Source organism: Entelurus aequoreus, linkage group LG02 (genome assembly GCF_033978785.1).
Source record: "Entelurus aequoreus isolate RoL-2023_Sb linkage group LG02, RoL_Eaeq_v1.1, whole genome shotgun sequence".
Taxonomy (NCBI): Eukaryota; Metazoa; Chordata; class Actinopteri; order Syngnathiformes; family Syngnathidae; genus Entelurus; species Entelurus aequoreus.
The window spans coordinates 60,908,117-60,929,600 of record NC_084732.1 but is presented as its reverse complement, the minus strand read 5'-3'; the positions used below and the strand labels follow the sequence as shown (position 1 = coordinate 60,929,600).

The 21,484-nt window shown below is 40.6% G+C and overlaps 1 protein-coding gene across 7 annotated transcripts in view; it reads right to left on the bottom strand.

Moving 5' to 3' along the window:
- LOC133636505 (multiple epidermal growth factor-like domains protein 11) overlaps positions 1–21,484 on the bottom strand; it is a 388,169-nt gene that overhangs the window by 232,919 nt on the left and 133,766 nt on the right. For all 7 annotated transcript variants that reach the window (XM_062030413.1, XM_062030416.1, XM_062030415.1 and 4 more), the window contains exon 4: positions 12,991–13,091. In XM_062030413.1, the coding sequence (XP_061886397.1) occupies positions 12,991–13,091 (101 nt within the window). The remainder of the gene's footprint in view (positions 1–12,990; positions 13,092–21,484) is intronic.

The following is a 21,484-nucleotide window of genomic DNA, read 5'->3' as shown; positions in this document are numbered from 1 at the left end:
CGCTTCGCTTCTCTTAGGTCTGTCTTTACATTTAGAGTTTCCATGTTTATCGCCTAAAATGCACAGATTTGATTGGCTTAGCATCATGTGGGATGGCTTAACTCGCATGCAATTGGTCAGTATATTTTCTGATCCGTTGCACCATTACCGTAGCGGTAAAAAATTAAAAGCGCTATGTCAAAACTTAAAATACTTAAATAATTAATTTAATAGATCCAGGTCCGGATTGGACAGTGTCAGGGTCCAGACTCGGACCGCAGTCCATCAGTTAGTGAGTTATATATATTATTACATTACTTCATAAAACTACTGCAGTTGTTTGTACTTGCAACCCGCCTGATTCAGTCCCTGCTTTTTGTTCCGCCCGGGACTCGAATCTGGGTCACCCGGCATGAGAGAGGAGCGTCCTAGCTACCGAGCTAAAATATCAGCTGTCAACCCGGTAGCCAGAGTGAGGATTAACATCATAAGGCCTTTTTCAACAGCAATAACTTTTACAGGAACTTTCCCATTTATCTGGGTAAAAAAAGACCCCCCCCCTGTGTTTACACCAAAATCTACCCGGGTAGATTTAGTTTGAGAGTATGGCGTTACATTAGAGGAACTATTTTTAGTTCCCAGTAGCACGGTGGGACTTTTGGAAGTTCAACAAATATTGACTATATACTTTGTTACATGCTGTAAAATTAGTCAGTTACACGCCATTTGTGTAGTTATTGGTGAACCGAATGCTAATGCTAACAGGTTAATACTAAAGCTGATGCATTCATGTTGTCGCCATGAGAGAAACACTGACATTTGTTATTTGCAGCTGAGATGGACAATAACAAATTGAATTGAATCCAACATTTACTGAGCCGACAACTCTGACTGTTGAACAGTTATGAGAAATCTGATACATTTTGTTTTTTATTAATTATTCGTTTTGTATCTCATTTTTTTGTGTTTCATTTGAAGTGAAGTGAAGTGAATTATATTTATATAGCGCTTTTCTCTAGTGACTCAAAGCGCTTTACATAGTGAAACCCAATGTCTAAGTTACATTCAAACCAGTGTGGGTGGCACTGGGAGCAGGTGAGTAAAGTGTCTTGCCCAAGGACACAACGGCAGTGACTAGGATGGCGGAAGCGGGGAATCGAACCTGGAACCCTCAAGTTGCTGGCACGGCCACTCTACCAGCCGAGCTATGCCGCCCCGCTATGCTTATATTTCAGTAGAATTAATATGATCTAATATTTTCTCTTTATTTACATGGTATCAGTATAGAAATCTATTGTACCACTCATCCATACGTCACCAGCCTGATTTGTATAAAATACCCTAAACTGTGAAATGCGGTGGAAACCACACAGTTCTACAGGAACCTATAGTTGCAAGAACTAAAGGTTCCATGAACTTAAATTTCCTGAATTTTTGGTGGAAAAAGGCCTATACATATGGCCAAGCCACACTGGCTGGCATCCGTAACATAGCACCTTGTTTTTTTAATAGAAAATGTTTTTCTAAAAAATGGTTTTTCTTTCATTATATTATACATGTACATTCTTGTGTTTTTGGGGGGCCAAACATGGATTAAATTGATTTTAATTAATTTTAATTGGCAACACTCTTTTGCAATAAGAGCTTTTTGAGGTACGAGTTGCGTACCAGCACCAATCAAAGTAATATCCCGAGCTACGACCACAAGCACGTCAGGTTGTTTGAAATGGCCACACATCGTCAGAGAATAAAACTGTTAAAAATGGTCTTGTGGAGCAAAACCTAATTTACTGAAAAGATCAAAAAAAGCATTTTCATAAATATGCATTATTTGGTCAAATCTGACAGGTTGAGCTTTTCTATCAGCCGTTCCAATACATTTTTACAAGGCTCACTAGTGCATCAAACTATGAATACTGCATCATTGGGAAAATGTGCAGAGAGACTTTTGCGCCTCCATCACTGAGATATGATGTGCTATTTATCTTTCTTTTCCCTCTGTCTGAGTGACTGCTCAATAACAGATAAAGGTAGCTTGAATTGTAGAAAATGAATAATAAAGTGCAGGGTTTTTAAAAATGTATAAAATATATCCGTCACTGATAGTGTAGTGATTCATACAACTACTCATTATACAGATATATTCACATTTCCTGCGCAGTGACTATAATTGTGAGTGTGTGAATTTTCGTATGTTGTAAGGTCTATGTGTGGGCCATTACATCGAAACAGTGCCATTTGTGATGAAATGAGCAAGAAAATTAACTGTACTGTAACATATTTTTTACGAAGCAAAGTGTCCTATACATTGAGGTGATTGCACTATAAATACATACAATTTAAAAGATGATTTCAAACTTCCCTAAATAGTGGAACAGTTACATTTGTTGCCTGTCTACGCTTCGTAAAATTTGACTCTGTGATGAAATACAATCATTGAAATTCTTCAGATTAAAAAAAAAACCATTAGTGTTACGCCTTATTCCAACTATATTCTGTTGTTTATTTTTTAAACAAATTGGTTAAAATTCACAATTCAGTCAAGTCCCTTGGTTTTCGGTCAGTCCTGTTACGCTAACATATTACCCCCTCATGCTAATATATTACCCCCTTGAAAAATGTGCAATATTCCACAAGTCACATGTTCCACAAGAAGTTAAATTTAACTCACATAAAGGCCAAAAAAAGTTCAGTCATTTATGTTTCTGTATATTTAGTGTTATTTCAACTGTCACTAAAGGGGAACATCTCAGCACAGTCACGTTACCTACAAATATTTTTTCTGTGTTGAGAGGTACAAGCGGTGGAAAATGGATGGATGGATTTTTTAATAAAGCATTTTTGTTGAATCACTGTAATGGGCTTAATGTCAACATTTTATTAGCATGGATGCCATGTGGATACATTTAGTGTATTTCCTAATTTTGTGCTAAAAACTGCTGTTACTTTCAATCCTATTGCTCAAATAAATCATCTTCAGGAACCTTGTCAAAATTGAAATAAAATTGGGAAGTAAGATGGGCCAATACATATTTCAAGTACTTTAATATGTATAGACTTAGAATTACAGTCGACAAACTATATTGATACCCAAGGAAAATTGTTTGACACAGTAGCTCAATTACAAGAGGAAAGGATAACTAAAATACTCTCAAGGGCACTAAAAAAGAGGACAAAAATAATAAATAAAATGACCACATTTAGAAAAAAGACAGAAATCTAAGTTTACTTTGAGAGAGGTGCAACAAGTAAATGACACCGATATGGGCGAATGGCTCAATGAAGTGAAGTGAATTATATTTATATAGCGCTTTTCTCTAGTGACTCAAAGTGCTTTTACATAGTGAAACCCAATATCTAAGTTACATTTAAACCAGTGTGGGTGGCACTGGGAGCAGGTGAGTAAGGTGTCTTGCCCAAGGACACAATGGCAGTGACTAGGATGGCGGAAGCGGGGATCGAACCTGGAACCCTCAAGTTGCTGGCACAGCCACTCTACCAACCGAGGTATACCGCCCCACAATTTATTGCTGTTCATTGGTTCCGGACATGACCGCAATAAATTCCACTAAATTGGAATTATTATCAAATAAGAATTATAAATCAGCAAAAAAAACATTTTTAGGACCTTCTAAACAAGTTGTTCAACATTATGAGAGACCGTTAGACATGAAATAACACCCTATAGTCAAATTTGCAATCTTAACCCAAAATAGTAATGTTGCCTGAAGCGCTCTGATTTGTTCAGTGTCATCTAGTGGCCAATACTATTGATACTTGTACTTTATTTAGCCATTTTTATGTTTGAAAATGCTTAATTTAGGACCAAAAATGTACAGAATATGCTTCAAAAAAAAAAAATTATATCCAAAAAAGAATTAAGGAAATTTCTGATAATGCACAACTGATTAGATTTGGGGCCTGGTCAGGTTCATCATTTGTACCTTAGGTTTCTGTTACAAGCTTCATCTTCTGTGTGTCTATACTAGTGGCCCATTAGAGACAAAGATAGTGGAGACTGACAAGGCCTAACTCGTTTATTTCATTCTGCTATAGCTATCTCAAAAATGTTTTGGCACATGTTAATTCAACTTTCAGGAAACGTCTGAAATGGGATTAAAAACAAGTGATTACATTTTGGTGTGATCCTGTGCGCCGTCTGGATTTCTAGTTGTAATTAGTCATCGTCTTTTTGTTTTTTCAGGGAAACAGGATCGTTGACAAAAACCGTAACGAAAACAATCGTCAGTGCACGTGATCGATTCAGGGTTATCCCATCCTTCACCTATGTCAGCTTGTATAGACTTCAGTTTTCTGTGACCATCATCAGGATAAAGTGGGGTGACTTAGAATTGTGTTGCAAAGGCCTAGGTTGTTTGAAATGTACATATGTAAAATAGGGGTATAACAGGCTTACTCTAATCTTTATATACAGATGCAGAGATTTGTAACACATGTGAATGTTAATCCTTCACTCCCTAAAATGTTTGACCCAAACTAAATCAAAATCAGGAAAGAAAGCTATAGGCAAGACCGTCAAGTGGGTCCCCCACTCCACCTCCGGCAGTTCTTTGTTTTTTTATTTCTGTAAAAGAGGCAGACCTTTCAATTAGCTCTTGTTGAGCATCTGGGACGGGATAACAAAGGAGCTGTCCTAAATCATTAATGTTGGCAAACCCAGAGGCATGGTTAATCCATAGCAAGGAAGGCCACAGCTGGCATTCAAACAAGCAGGATCTGTAAGTGTGTGTGTGTGTGTGCGTGCGTGCGTGTGTGCACATGTACATACAGTATGTGTGTATGGTGACGGGTAGTTGGGTGGTTAAACAATGAACTTGCAGGTCATTTGTCCAGGTCCTACAGGAAAATCAAATTACGTTGTTTACAAGCAGAGGCTGAATAAAGACACACAATGTGCGCCTCTTTACTATCACCTCTCCCCAGGCCAACCCATTCACTTATGAAAGAGCAGCACTGCACTATAGAATTTACCATCTGGGGTGGATAATTGATTTATTTTGCAGGCCTGCGGAAGTGCATCAGTATAGGATAAAGACTTTGGAGATTGGAAATGAAGAGATTCCTCCTAACTATAATGATGTATTCCTATTTTCTTGTTAAAAGTACAGTACAGTAAAAAAAAAAAAAGAATATTATCATATCAGCAGCAGTAGTGCTGCTGAGAAGGAGCATGCACCATTTGACTTCTTTAGCATCTATTTCATCTTTGTGGGGCATTTACTAGTTTTCTTTTCTGGGATTTGGCACCAAAGAACAAATAGTGAAGTTGTACACTAGTGGCGATTTTTATAAGACTGCAAGAAAGCTCAATTTCCCCTTAAATGTGAAAAAAACATAAGTGGTCAAATATGTACTTTTGTGAGTTTTGTTAAGGATCAGCTACTTATTATATCTTCTCGTTGATTGTGTAGCGCCACAGTGCAATAAACAGTGTTGATTCTGAGCGTCCATTGACTTTAATTGTGGAGCATAGAGTGGGTTGATCCACTACAGCCAAACTAGACAGTCATTGGATAAATACTTTGCTTTGTCCCTGGAAATGTACAGAAAGTGGACTTGGCCTCGGCTGGCCTGGACACCGGGCTTTCACATAATGGTTGTATGATTTCTCTGAGGCCGAATCCCTTTTTGACTGACATGATAATAAGCAAACCAGCAATCTTAAAAAAAAAAAAAATATTGCCAGAGCATTTTTTATGTTTCATGTCATTGTTACAAGTTGATATGGAGAATTTTACAGTCTTCTAAATCAGGGGTTCCTAACATTTTTTACCTTTGGGGCCCAACTTTTTCACTACAGGTTGGCCCCACTCAAATATTAACACTGAATTAGTAGTCTAAAAGTCTCTCATCAGGGCACTCAAGATTTTGGGAGTGAAGGGACTGCAGAACAGGAAAGCCATCAGAGACATCACCGATGCAGCAGAAAAGGCATCAAGATGGCTGTTATCAAGTGGGGGGATCCATGGGCTACTCAAGCTATTTAGACACAAGCCGGGGCCTGATCAACCCCGGTTGGGTCACCTGGGCGAGGGTGTCTGATGTGAGACCTGAAACACCAGGATGTGTCCAAGTTGCACCAAGAGTGTTTGTTAGAACTAATTCAATAATATATATAACCTACAGTTTACAATCTTGTCAAATGTTATGAAACCATGTGTTAATTACTAGTTAGGCCGATTAGAAAAATAAGTACTAACCAAATATACTGCATAAAAACGGACTCATAAATCACTGACAAAAAAGACAGTATAAAAAAAGTACAATATATATATATATATATATATATACATGGAGAGGAGCCAGATGAGTTGGTACGGGCATCTGGTCAGGATGCCACCCGAATGCCACTCTAGGGAGGTGTTTCGGGCACGTCCGACAGGTAGGAGGCCACAGGGAAGAGGGGGAAGTGAGTCCATGTGGTCTTTTCTCTTTCTTCCCAGTGTAGGATATATATTGTATTGTCGTTTTGTATTGCGTCTTGTTTTCCAGGTGAAAAATCAAGACAGTGTGCATTTTAAAGACGCTAGTTCTGATTGGATACCATCCATCCATCCATTTTCTACTGCTTGTCCCCTTCGGGGTAGCGCCCTTTGTGCTTTTCCACCCACCCCTCTCCCACATGCAACTATGATTGGCTATTTTCTCCCACCCACCTACAGACGAAAATAAATATGATTGGATTTGGTCTTTGTCGATGTTTTTGTCTTGATTTTATTCGTTGACTAAATTGTCAATTAATTTCCTCTTTGTTTTAGTCAACATGCTTTTGTCTTCATTCATTATTGTCCTAATTTCGACAAGGGAAAATAGGTCGTTGACAGTAACTAAGCGGAAATTTTTACTCAACAAAATTAACACTGCTTCCTAGCGATGTATTCGGGTCTATATAGAATGTGAAAATTGACCAACTTTTCGGCTTATGGCCACACTTTCTACTATAAAAGAGCAAGTCATAATTTATAATGTAGAATCAGAATCAGAATCAGAATCAGAATCAGAATCAGAATCAGAATAGTTTTATTGCCATTGTTTGAGAACGGGTTCACAAACTAGAAATGTTTCTTGGTGCAATCGTGCAACATAAAACACATTTAACACATATTTGGTAATAAAAAGAGCTGTAACTGAGCTATCAGATAGACTTAGAAGGAATTCAAGGAATTCAAGGAGCTACTCTTGGGAGTTATTGTTCATTTGCCTGATGGCCGAGGGGGAAAAAAACCGTTCAGGTGGCGGGAGGTGTGGGTCTGGATGGAGCGTAGTCTACTGCCTGAGGGGAGAGGGGAGAATAGTTTGTGTCCAGGGTGAGAAGAGTCAGCTGTGATCCGACCCACACGCCTCCTGGTCCTGGAGGAGAACAAGTCCTGGAGGGATGGGAGCTTGCAGCCAATCACCTTCTCAGCAGCACGTATGATGCGCTGCAGTCTATTCTTATCCTGGACTGAGGCGCCGGGGAACCACACTGTGATGGAGGAGGTCAGGATGGACTCTATGATGGCTGAGTAAAACTGCACCAGCATCTCGGTCACTTTAAGTTTCCTCAGCTGCCGCAGGAAGTACATCCTCTGCTGGGCCTTCTTGATGAGGGAGCTGATGGTCGGCTCCCACTTGAGGTCCTGGGTGATGGTGGTGCCCAAGAAACGGAAGGAGTCCACAATGGGGACGGGGGTGGAAGAGTCAATCAGGGTGAGGGGGGATGGTGGGGCTGTGACTTTCCTGAAGTCCATGATCATCTCCACTGTTTTCTGGGCGTTCAGCTCCAGGTTGTTGAGGCTGCACCAGGACGTCAGCCGGTCCACCTCTCTCCTGTAGGCGGACTCATCGCCATTTGAGATGAGCCCGATGAGGGTGGTGTCATCCGCAAACTTGAGCAGTTTTACGGATTGGTGATTGGAGGTGCAGCAGTTTGTATACAGGGGGAGAGTACACAGCCTTGAGGAGTACCAGTGTTTGTGGTTCGACTGTCCGAGACAATCTTCCCCAGCCGCACGTGCTGTCTTCGGTCTGTCAGGAAGTCATTGATCCAACTGCAGAGGGAGTCGGGCATGCTGAGCTGGTAGAGCTTGTCTCGTAGCAGTCCAGGGAGGATGGTGTTGAAGGCAGAGCTGAAGTCCACAAACAGGATCCTAGCGTAGGTTCCTGGGGAGTCCAGATGCTCCAGGATGAAGTGGAGGGCCAGGTTCACTGCATCATCCACAGACCTGTTGGCTCTGTAGGCGAACTGCAGTGGGTCCAGGAGGGGGGCGGTGATGTCCTTGAGGTGGGGCAGGACCAAGCGCTCAAAGGACTTCATGACCACAGACGTCAGCGCGACCGGCCTGTAGTCATTTAGTCCTGTGATCCGTGCTTTCTTGGGGACAGGGACAATGGTGGAGGTCTTAAAGCAGGACGGCACGCGGCATAGCTCCAGAGAGGTGTTAAAAATGTCAGAGAAGACAGGAGCCAGCTGGTCCGCACAGTGTCTGAGAGTGGAGGGGGAGACACCATCCGGCCCGGGGGCCTTCCGCGTATTCAGCTTCAAGAAATGCCGGCGTACATCCTCTTCTTTGATGGAGAGGGCCTTTACAGTCCCATGATGTTTTTGGAGTCCTGTGATGTCCTTGTAGTCCTTTGAGTCCTTTAACTCCTTTAATGAAGTGCTGGCATTGGTGTGGAGGGTGATGGTGGGGGGAGCATAGGTTTGATGAGCTGAAGGCCGTTCATGACAACAGTAAAGTGTGTTGAGGCCCTGAGCGAGAGTCCGGTCATTCAGGGCCTGGGGGGTTTTGGGCTTATAGTTCGTAAGGGCCCTTAGACCTCTCCAAACTGCCGCAGAATCATTGGAGCGGAACTGTTCCTGTAGACGGTTAGAGTACACAGATTTAGCTTTCTCCACTTCCCTGTTGAAGTGGTACTTTGCTTCTCTGTATGTACTTCGGTCCCCGCTTCTCCCCGCAGCCTCCTTCTCCTTGCGCAGCTGTCGGAGCTTGGGTGTGAACCAGGGCTTGTCGTTGTTGTAACAAACCCTGGTGCGCATTGGAATGATGCGCGCCTCATTGAACTGTATGTATGAGGTCACAGTGTCCGTATACTCGTCCAGATTGTTCGTGGCCGCTCCAATTTCCTCCCAGTCTGTCGTCTCCCAACAAGCACGCAACTCGTCCACAGACTCGGCGGTGAAACACTTAATGGTCCTCATAACAGGTTTAGCCAGTTTCAGTCTCTGTCTGTATGAAGGGATTAAGTGCACCATCACGTGATCTGATAGTCCAAGAGCAGCGTGCGGGACTGCATGAAAAGCCTTGCTCAATGTAGTGTAGCAGTGAACCAGCGTGTTCTCCTCTCTGGTCGGGCATTTAATAAACTGTCTATACTTTGGTAATTCCTGGCTCAAATTTCCCTTGTTAAAGTCACCAAGCACGATAACAAGAGAGTCAGGAAAAGACCGTTCCACTTGTAAGATCCGTCCTGCAAGCGTGCGCTGAGCGTCACGCACGTCCGCGCCGGGCGGGATGTAAACAGCCACGAGAATGAATGAAACAATCTCACGTGGTGAGTAAAAGGGCTTACAGTGGATGAAGATTTATTCCAGAGAAGGGGAGCAGTGTTTTGAAATCATTGTCACGTCTGTACACCAGCTGTTGTTGACAAGGAAGCAGACTCCACCGCCTCTTTTTTTGCCAGAGAGCGAAGCGTCTCTGTCCGCACGGAGAAGATGAAAGCCATCCAGTTGCACCGCGCTGTCCGGGACATTCGCGCTCAGCCATGTCTCCGTGGAGCACAACACACAAGATGAGGAAAAGTCCTTGTTCCTTCTCATCAGCAACGCTAGCTCGTCCATCTTGTTGGCAAGTGAGCGGACGTTGGAGAGGAAGATGCCTGGTAGAGGCGTGCGTAATCCCCGTCCGCGAAGACGGACAAGAGCGCCCGCACGCTTCCCTCTTCGGTGCGGTCTCCCTCTTTTGATCACAGAATGGACCAAATCAGCAGCTGACGCTAAGATGACTGGTAACAAGTCCATAGGGATGATGGATCTGATGTTCAATAGCTCTTCGCGGGTGTAAGAGCACCCGGAAACACAATTTATGCACAAAAACAAACAAAACAGAGCGCACGAGAGCACCGAGGCAGCCTTCATTGGCGCCATGATGATGACAAAAAACAAAAAAAACAAAAAAAAAACACAAACTTTGTTTGTGTAGCACAAACTTTTACCAACTCTTATGCGACGCAGCAGCTCACGGGCTCAGTATGTCAATACCTACACTACCATTCAAAAGTTTGGGGTCACATTGAAATGTCCTTATTTTTGAAGGAAAAGCACTGTACTTTTCAATGAAGATAACTTTAAACTAGTCTTAACTTTAAAGAAATACACTCTAAACATTGCTAATGTGGTAAATGACTATTCTAGCTGCAAATGTCTGGTTTTTGGTGCAATATCTACATAGGTGTATAGAGGCCCATTTCCAGCAACTATCACTCCAGTGTTCTAATGGTACAATGTGTTTGCTCATTGGCTCACAAGGCTAATTGATGATTAGAAAACCCTTGTGCAATCATGTTCACACATCTGAAAACAGTTTAGCTCGTTACAGAAGCTACAAAACTGACCTTCCTTTGAGCAGATTGAGTTCCTGGAGCATCACATTTGTGGGGTCAATTAAACGCTCAAAATGGCCAGAAAAAGAGAACTTTCATCTGAAACTCGACAGTCTATTCTTGTTCTTAGAAATGAAGGCTATTCCACAAAATTGTTTGGGTGACCCCAAACTTTTGAACAGTAGTGTACATCAAGGTTACCTCTCTGTGATCAATGCGATCAATGCGTGTTACTTAAAGTAGTTCCTCTGCATTAGCTCTTATAATGACAATGTTGCAAATACTTGGTTAATATGTAGGTCATGCCATGTAAATGGAGTTATTGTTGGCAGTTTTTGGATGTTTATTTTTGGGCTTTATAGGCGTAATATATGACTCCCATTAACTACATTGTTAGCCGTCTAGTACAAGCCATGTATTAGGCTACATTTTAAAATGCATACAAAAGAAAAACATATGTGTGCTTGTTTTACATATAGGATTGTGTATGGAAAATAAAAAAAAAGTGGTTCCCTTTAGGTCATTTGTTTTTTTTACAATACATTGCTCATTTATATAGGTCATTTTGGTCATTTCTACATCGGACAGAAAATTACTACCAGAACAATTTAGCGCTGTATATTTTTGGTTAGGATGCAATATGACATTGTTTTAATGTCATTATGACAAAATTTAAGTCATCATTAAGAAATATTTCCATTAATTATTACAAGTTTGTCAAATATTAATTAAATGTTTTTTTTATGATTATCATATATTAAATTCTAATAGGTATGTTCTACAAACCTCTAAATCAGTGGTTCCAAAACTTTTCAAAGTCGCATACCCCTTCAGATATTTGACCTTCTCCTCCTGTACTCCACTTTAAGAATATAAATAGTTATGTAAGCACATAATAAAAATCTAACTCTAAATTATTTCTTACTTTCTTGACATGTAAATAATTATTTTATGTTTATAAAATATATTTTTTGGGGAAAAGGAAATCTCTACCGGAGAGTATGTCCTACTTAATCTCCCTTCATGAAAACATACATACATCCTGACTGCCAGACAGGTATTACAGTAACAAATATTATTGACAGTGCTGTATTTTGTTCATCAGTCAAAAAGCTGAAATGTGTGTTGAAATGCTTTATCAGAAGTTGAACAGATGGACTTTAAAGACTGAATTACAGTACGGTGTGTTTGAATGTGGTACCGAAAGAGTAATTAGCCTGTGTTTAATTAAAATGCATATCGGCAAGCAATTTTACACTTTATTAGAAAAAAGAGAATAATTATTATCAGGCAGTGTTATGAATATGATCTATTTGGGCAACACTTAATGTCAAGAATAACAAAATCATCTATTTCGCTAGAACAAACTGTGTATAATTAATTTTTCAAAATGAAACCAAATCTAAAAAAAAAACATTTATTTTATTCAGACCCAAAACGAAATAGCAGAAAACTTTTTTTTCACTGTTTCTGATTTAGTTTACAATTGGAAAATGGACAAATAGGATAACGGGCATACAAACGTAATTTTTGTCAATCCATTTGGCACACTAACTTTAGTTTTACGTGGACTTTCAGGTAAAAATTGAAGCAGACGACCATTCTAAATCAAGTTCGAGTTATAGGATGTCTTTGTTTTAATCTCCACATCAATAATAAACACATATACATGTACATATACTGCAATACTAGTGCAATATATATATTTTTATATTCTGTACAATAAACATACTCTACCATACAAGTTATTAACCTTTCATATCCTTAAAAGGGGCTTGGTTGCCTTACAAAAGTTAGAAAGGGATCAAATACCCATTTTCCCTTCTGTATATATATCTACACATCCATCCATTTTCAACACCACCTATCTTAGAGGTAAGGGTCACTGGTGAGCTGGAGCCTATTCCATCTGACATTGGGCATTTAAAAACAATCCAATTTAGGACTACATCAGGAAAGTCTGAATGTATTAATCTTGCACTTTCCAATTAGGTGCAGTAGACCTGCAGGTGAAATAAAACATTATTGTGGCACCAAAGTACTATGCAGAGCTTTTATTCGATTTTTTGTCAAGTCATACAGGCCATATTATATCAGGTAAATAAGGGTTTCCATAATTTTCCAAGATTTAAGGATGTGGTAGGCTGTTTTGACAAATATTGAGCATAAAGATGCTAAAAACAATCCATTGTAGATCAATATACCTATGCTAAACTATCATCCAGGGCTTAGGTTTGTGTTTCCGGTGGAGCAAATTTGTGTAATAATGTATATCATTAATAATGGATGCATTTAATTCTAGAATATGCCAAGGGCCCATAAAAAAAAGGTACATGATAAAAATGGTTCCTGGGCTACACTTCGGAGACCATCGATGTAAATGCAATAAAAGTAAAAATGACTCACGAACACAAAGGTCTCCACTTTCGTAGAAACCTGGACAGCATTGAGAGCGCCGCCTGTACATGGTCCTCACACCTCTTCTGTAGGCTGTCTTGTAGCTGATCCTGCAAGTACATACACAGTTTTTACTCTGGAAGCTAGCAAATGGTAATAACAAATGATCAATACATTTGAATATTTTATGAAGTTCATTGTTCAGGTTTAAGCAGAGAAACCAGCAGTTTACTATATTGCATTTTTGACACTTATTTCCATTTTTATGAAGTACTGAATTTAGCTGTAAACTATGATTATTGAAATTTCTACACGATTAAAAAATACATTCTTTAAATATATTTCCTTGTGGGGTGGGGTGGGCGATGATTTAGCGTAAGGGCGTAATCTTCAAATGTGCATTATTGCGCAAAACATGAAAATTAAAACAAATATGCTTGAGCTAACTGCGACTGTTCTTAGATAGGGAAAGGGTCCAAAGTAGCACCTGGTGCTTTCAAAACATACTTCTCAATATTTACAATTAAAAACGTGAAATTCCCAGTAAAAAATGGCAATTGAAGGATGTTCATTTCCTGCTTTGGACAGGCTGCAGGATGTATAGATTTGTTTATTTTGTTTATTTACGTAAAAAATTGCTGTGTCTCAATTCGGGGGCTGCATACTTCCAAGGTGTAGGTCCAGGGCTGAAGCAATAGGAATTAGGACAGTCGAGCTCAGAACTATTCAACTGGCGGCTCGCGGGCCACTTCAGGCCCGCCAAAGCTTTTAATTTGGCCTGCCAAACAACACCCAAATAGGCTTGATGAAGCCAATCAAAACAGGGTTGCTCATGTATGCAGTACTCCCGCCACCCCACAGGGGGCAAAAGCAAAGTGTATGTGTCACAACGAAGCAGCAGTGGGTGAGTAGAAGAAGATGGCACTATCGACCCTTAAGTGTTTTCAATAAATCACAAAAACCGGACTTTAAACAGCGATTGGACAACAAAGTATGAATATATTGAAATTACAGACTTTGTGATGTCTTTTGTATTTGTGGCCGTGTTGCTTTTGGCTGGCAATCAACTCTGGCAAACAAAACTGGTGAAATACATACAGCGCTGAATTTGACCAGCAGAGGGGGATAAAGCAACACCTTAGGTTTAACTGTGTTAAACCACATGTGTGCAATGTTTGCTGTGTGTATTAACGCTAAACCTTCTATTTTATTTTTCTGACATACACAAGGGATATTAAGTAAAAAACACAATGTACGTTATACTTTTGAAAAGTTTATATTTTTAGCCTTACAACCAAAATAAAAAAAGACTTACAAAGAATTAAAACTGAAAAATAATTCAAAAGGAGAAACATTAATCATCAACAATACTTTGCTCCTGTTTCTTCCTGCTGTTAACTATCTGTCTAGCCGTACATGCTGCATACGAGTATCAAGGGCAGAATAATTAAATTATTGACAGTGCAGTGTGAAAGCTGATTTGTTTACTTTGTAAACAAGTAAACATAGTCTAAAAGGAATATAATCTGTGGAGGCACTTTCTTAAAAAACATCAACTTTTTGATGTCCGGCCCCTGAGACCTTGGGCTCTTGAATCTGCGGCCCTCTTCATTATGGAGCTGGATAGCACTGGTCTAGCCTATGACACACTTCCTGGTTACGTCGGTTGTCCCTGCCCTTACATTTACGTCACAAATCTGCTGCTCAGTCACCTGATGTTGAATGATGACAAACTTATGAGAAGAATGTCAAATTGTTTTTTTGTGTTTTCTTGGTCCTTTATTTTAGAGGAAGCGGCTAAGATCTACCGCCGCCGTATGATTTTCCTGCGGTTAGAGTCAACAGATCATGGGAGATGGTTGTCTTGAGGATGTGTCATGTGTTGACAAGCATTCTAAAGCTGTTATTCCTAATTATTAGTTAATGATGGGTTTATTTTTATTCTTGTGAATGCTTGTGAAGAGGTCCCAGACAGAGTCCTCACGGTTGATCCACACTGCAAAAAGTCAGTGTTCAAAAACAAGAAAAAAAAATACAAAAATTACGGGTATTTTACTTAAACTAAGTAAAATTATCTGCCAATAGAACAAGAACATTTGGCTTGTCATAGACTTTCCAAAACAAGTAAAATTAGCTAACCTCAATGAACCCCAAAATACCTTAAAATAAGTATATTCTCACTAATAAGTGCACTTTTCTTGATAGAAAAAACAGATATGAGACATTTTTTCTCAATATGTTGAAAAATGTTCTTAAATTAAGTAAATGCTAGTGCCATTATCTTGACATAATGATATGTGCTCAGCATTACATTTCTTGAAACCAGCAAACTTATACTAAAAACTAGTTTATTGTTCTTAATGGAAGTCAATAAGGCAACCGCTTGTTACTCTCGAGGTCTCCTAGCCGCTCAGGCAAATCATATTGTCTAAAAATGCATTTTCCCATCGATAACATGACATCATCGCGCCAAGTGCGTGCTCTTTCAGTCATTAGTGCGCAAGTCCTGGGCATGACGTTAAAGTGCATCCGGCAGTGGAGGCTCCTCTATGGGGTCTTGGGGCACTAGGAGGTTAACCCCTTTACTACTGTTACCCCAGGTGGCCCTTGGCAAAGGCCTAGTACCTGACTGCCCCCTAACCAGGGATACGGTGAAGACCAAAACGGCAGAGCAGGCGAAAGACGGTATATTAAAGAACTACCACAATGGCTGCGAAGGCGGTAGAAGGCTGCAGCAGAAAAGGGTCCCCAGTTGTCTTGGACTCCATGCCACTGGACCCTGACCCGATTCTGTCAATGTGGTGACTGTCTGTGCACCAGTCTCCCCACGTAAAACAAAGTCACGCACAGGCATCCTCCATAAAGGGATACACCCCTACCAGGAGGATCGTCATACTCGTTCGAGTGACCGCCGATAATAATAATAGTGCGCAAGGAATATATATATATATGCATATATATATATATATATATATATATATATATATATATATATATATATATATATATATATATATGCATATATATATATATATATATATATATATATATATATATATATATATATATATATATATATATATATATACAGTATATATACAGTATATATACATATATGTATATATATATCATGTAACAACAGTTAAGTGGCTTTCCTACTGAAAATAGATGTAGGTTCAAATCCAGAAAACGGCGCAAGCAAGTAAAAATTCAGATGTATTAAATTGTTCGCACGCAAAAATCCGAGCACATTTTGCTGTCCCATTGCAATCTACTTGGAAGTGGGTGCAGACGTGTGCATGGCTTGGCACGCTCAGACCACGCCCCCTTACACACACCCAAATCATATTGTAAGTAGCCATGTGCTTGAGCTCGGCAAAATATGACAAATCACAAAACAGTAGGAGGTCCTTTTTTCTCACTCTTCGAGCAAAGACAAAGCGACTATCAGCCTGACATTGCCATGTCAGTCACGTCATGTCATGTCATGTCAATAGGTCAGTAGTCGTCATGGGGAGCAGTCGCATCTTTTTTCCCTCCCACGGTAGCGGTCGTTTGATTCCACACTTTCTCCTTTTTTTATTGTGGATCACGGATTTGTATTTTAAACCACCTCAGATACTTTACCCTCTTGAAAATGAGAGTCGTGAATGCGAAATGGACAATCACTCTGACTTTTATCTCATCGACAATACATCGGCGAAGCACTTTAGCTACGGAGCTAACGTGATAGCATCGTGCTTAACTGCAGATCAAAACAGAAGAAATAAGCCCCTGACTGGAAGGATAGACTGAAGATCAACAATACTACTATTACTTCTACTATCAGGAGACACCGAACCAAACCCTGGACCTGTAATCACACGGTTAATGCTGTCCCGCCTGGCGAAGCCTAGCAATGCTGCTGCTAACGACGCCATTGTAGCTAACTTAGCTACGGGACCTCGTCGGAGCTATACTAAAAACATGAGCTCTCCACCTACGCCAGCCTCTTTTTGCTCATCTCAACCCGAGCTCACCTGTGCTCCAGCGGTCGGCGACTCGATGGAGGACTTCACCCGTTCATCGATGCGATCGGCGGACAAGGGGCGGAGGATGACGACCCAGACACCGGTGAAGACAGCGGTCCGGCGGCAGACAGTGCGACGACGGACAACAAGGTGACTGTCGACAACAACACCCCGGTCTGCAGCAGAGACGGCGAAACTGGGCTCCTCACGGTCTCTCCCCGGTCCCAGACGGTCGGGGACGCGGCGCCTGGACCCATGGCCTATACAGGATTCAGGGGCCTCTTCATCAAATCCTGGTCTTTGTTCTCAGGTATACCTAAGCCCGCCAAATCCACAACCCCCCCTACCTGCTCCCCCCTCTCCAACTCCGCCGCTCACCAAAACCTGCGGAAAAAAAACCCCACCCCCGTCCCCCTACCAGACCCCCCCTCTCCAACTCCGCCCCTCCCCCTCCCCTTCACCTGGCTGACGAACAATAGGCCTTTCTCCCCCTCCTCCTCCCACAAGCCTCTACATCAAAACAGAGAACTGGACTGCCCTTCATCTTCAATAACTTAACTTTAACTTAATAACAACCAACATGGCCATCCCTCCTTTTTCTGGACATTACCACTATACAGCGGACTCTGATGCTCTTTTTGGTTCCAGTGGGCTACACATCATCCACCTTAATGTGAACAGCCTCTCTGGAACTAAACTCGACCAAATCAGAGAAATGTTCCTCAACAAGAAGGTAAAAATACTGTGTTTCTCTGAAACCTAATTATATCAAAGTGTTTCTGACTCAGAGATAGAGACAGAAAACTTTTCGGTTATCAGAAAGGACAGGAATAAACATGGTTGGATAAGCTCAGAGCAATCGGATTTGATAAAACCTCATCGAGCTGGATGCAATCTTACTTGGAGGGGAGGAAACAGGTGGTAGAGGTGAACGGCACCGTGCCCCCCCCCCCCTCTCAGTAAGCTGTGGAGTCCCCCAAGGCAGTATAATAGGGCCTTTACTGATCCTAATATGCATAAACGACATGTCATCAGCATGCGACTGTGAATTGTTTTTGTTTGGGGATGACTTGGCCCTGATGGTATCCGGCAAGGACAAGTCACAGGTGGAGAAAATCCTCAGTGCTGAACTCTGTAGAATTTGCACCTGGCTCGCTGACAACAAGCTATCCATACACTTGGGTAAAACGGAATCCATCCTATTTGGGTCCCACATCAACCTTAAGAAAGTCAATGACTTCACTATAAAAGTGGGTGACATTGTTATCACAAGGAAGGATGAGGTCACCTACCTAGGTTCCATTCTAGAGGCTAATCTTTCCTGTGATAAAATGGCAACCAAGGTAATCAAAAAGGTCAACCAACGAACGACATTTCTCTACAGAATCTCCTCTCTGGTCAACAAAAGCACCATGAAGATTCTAGCGGGAACTATCGTTCAACCCTTTTTCGATTACGCATGCACCTCCTGGTACCCTAGCACCTCCAAAACCCTCAAATCTAGACTCCAAACATCCCAGAACAAGCTAGTCAGATTACTTCTAGACCTCCACCCCAGATCACACCTCACTCCTACCCACTTTGTGGGCTGGCTCAGGGTGGAGGACAGAGTAAAACAACTTGTCTATAAAATCCGCTACACCTCTCTGATACCGAAGTACATGTCAAACTACTTCCTTAACGTAAATGACCGCCATAACCACAACACCAGGGGGAGCTCCACTAACCACATTAAACCCAGATTCCGAACTAACAAAGCTCTTAACTCATTTTCTTTCTATGCCACATCAATATGGAATGCACTCCCAAAAGGTGTAAAAGAAAAGGCATCTCTATCCTCCTTCAAAACCGTACTAAAAGAACACCTCCAGGCAACTACAACCCTAAACTAACACCCTCCCTTCCACATAATACCTTTTCGGATTGTAAATAATCAAGTGTAAACAATCAAACAATCAAATGTAGACACTTTTTCTTATACTTTCTGATCTCTCTCTCTATGTCCACTACTTGCTGTACTTATCCTACCAAGTCAGTCCTACACTGTTTCAATATCCATTTCTCTGATGATGCAATTGTTGATGCTGATTGTTGATGACTGAAGTGTTGATACCAACCAAACCTAACCGCCCCCCCCCCCCCCCCCCATATCCCACACCCCGGATTGTAAATAATGTAAATAAATCAATGTATATACTCTGATGATTATATTGTGTGATGACTGTATTATGATGTTAGTATATATTTGATAGTATATATCGGTATCATGAATCAATGGACCCCGACTTACACAAGTTGAAAAACTTATTTGGGTGTTACCATTTAGTGGTCAATTGTACGGAATATGTACTTCACTGTGCAATCTACTAATAAAAGTTTCAATCAATCAATTAATACCTCTGAGAACTGAGCACAGGATGAAATAAAAAAAAGAACTGGTCGTGTCAGGAAGAAAATGAAGAGGAAGGTCGATGTGCATGGGCAAAACTGACGCAGGGAAATTAGTGCCGCGCCCCGTTTAAAAAGATAGTCACGACAATGTTACGTAAAACTTTAGAAAATGTGGGTGACTCTGATTTCCCCTGATATAATTATCCATCCATTTTCTACCGCTCGTCCCTTTCGGGGTTGCGGGGGGTTCTGGAGCCTATCTCAGCTGCATTTAGGCGGTAGGCGGGGTACACCCTGGACAAGTCTATTTTGTGTAATTTACAACAAAATGTGTTCATACAGTAGCATGCTCACATTAGCCAGATCAGAATTTCATGTGACACCAAAACAAAACCTTCCAGCACCCCCACCATCCTGAGAGGGACAAGTGCGGTAGAAAATGGATGGATGGATTTGTTCAAAGTCAATCAATCAAAGTTTATTTATATAGCCCTTAATCACAAGTGTCTCAAAGGGCTGCACAAGCCACAACGACATCCTCGGCTCAGATCCCACATCAGGGCAAGAAAAAACTCAACCCAGTGGGAAACAATGAGAAACTTTGCAACCGGTGCAATGGCTGTCAAGTGGATCTAGATAATAGTGTGAGAGTCCAGTCCATAGAGTTAAAACAATAGGGTCAAGCAGTAGAAAATGGATGGAATTTTACTTTTAAACATGCCAGCATATCACAAATTATATGAAAGACTTTGAAAGTTTGATTACTTCATTTATTATTACAACACAGGAGAGCTTCTTCCTTGGTCTCCAGTGCTGCATGGCCAAGGATCGTTACAGGATCACGTTTTCACAGCCGAAATGATCGCCTAGATACATTTATATAGTGTATGTCAGGGGTCTGAAATTCAATTTACCTGGGGGCCACTGGATGCAGAAACTGGGTGAGGCTGGGCCGCAAGAAAAGATTTCTTTAAAAAAAATCTAACATGCACTTTTTAATGAATTCACCTTCTTTGAATGGCTTTCCCGCCCTAGCAACCATCTCACTCACCATGTAGCTAGCTTTGACTGCTGCATCGCTCTTTTCGCTTGCTTTCTTGATGAAATCTTGTTGCCTCAGTAGACTGGTTTTAAAATTTGCAACCCGGTTCACTCTCTCATCTCCCTGGTATTTTGCATACTCCTCAGCATGTCTAGTTGTATAATGACGTTTCAAATTGTATTCATTGCGCACCGCAACTTTCTCTGTATCAACTACAGAAAAGAGCTATAAGGATTATTCATAAAGTACATTACTTAAAACACACTAACATATTATTTATTAATTCGGGTTTATTGAAATTACAGGAGCTAGTAAAGTTACAGACATGATGTGTTATGTTTAAGGCTAAAAGTAAAACATTACCAGCAAATTTACAAAAAATGTTTGTCATCACTTCTGAGAATACAGAACATAGAAGAAAAGGTCATTTCAAACATCAGTATTCAAGGACAACTTTAAAACAAATGTGCATATCAGTGGTGGGGGTTAAACTATGGAATTCTCTTTACAATGACATAGAAGATTGTAAAAATATATTCCAAATTAAAAAATATATAAAGACAGAACAATAATATCATATGGACAGCCATAAGTGTTTACATTTTGCTTTATTTTTATTATTTTACTTTTTTTTTGCCTGGTTTTGTATTTGTTTTGTATCATCCCGTGAGGTGTATATTACTTCTTTTGTTTTTTTTGTTCGGTTTGTACATCATGAAGTTTTGCAATTCTTGTGTTTTTTTGTGTGTTTTTTTGTGTGTTTTCGTTATATTTGGATGTAATTGTTGGTTTATATGATATCATTAAGTAAGACTACGTATTATGTTGAAGGGGGCAGAAAAATATAAGATTTTTCTTCATCCTGGTCCTTCTCAGGCATTGGTGTGTAAATGTATAATTGAATAATTGAGGTATAATTGTCTATCGATCAAAGATGCACATCAATGAAGGAGATAAATAAAAATTAAATTAAATTAAATGAAATAAGACACGTCGGGGTGCCCCTTGTGCTCAACAAAGAAATATTGCATCAAAAATCATCTCTGTCTGGAGCCAGGGG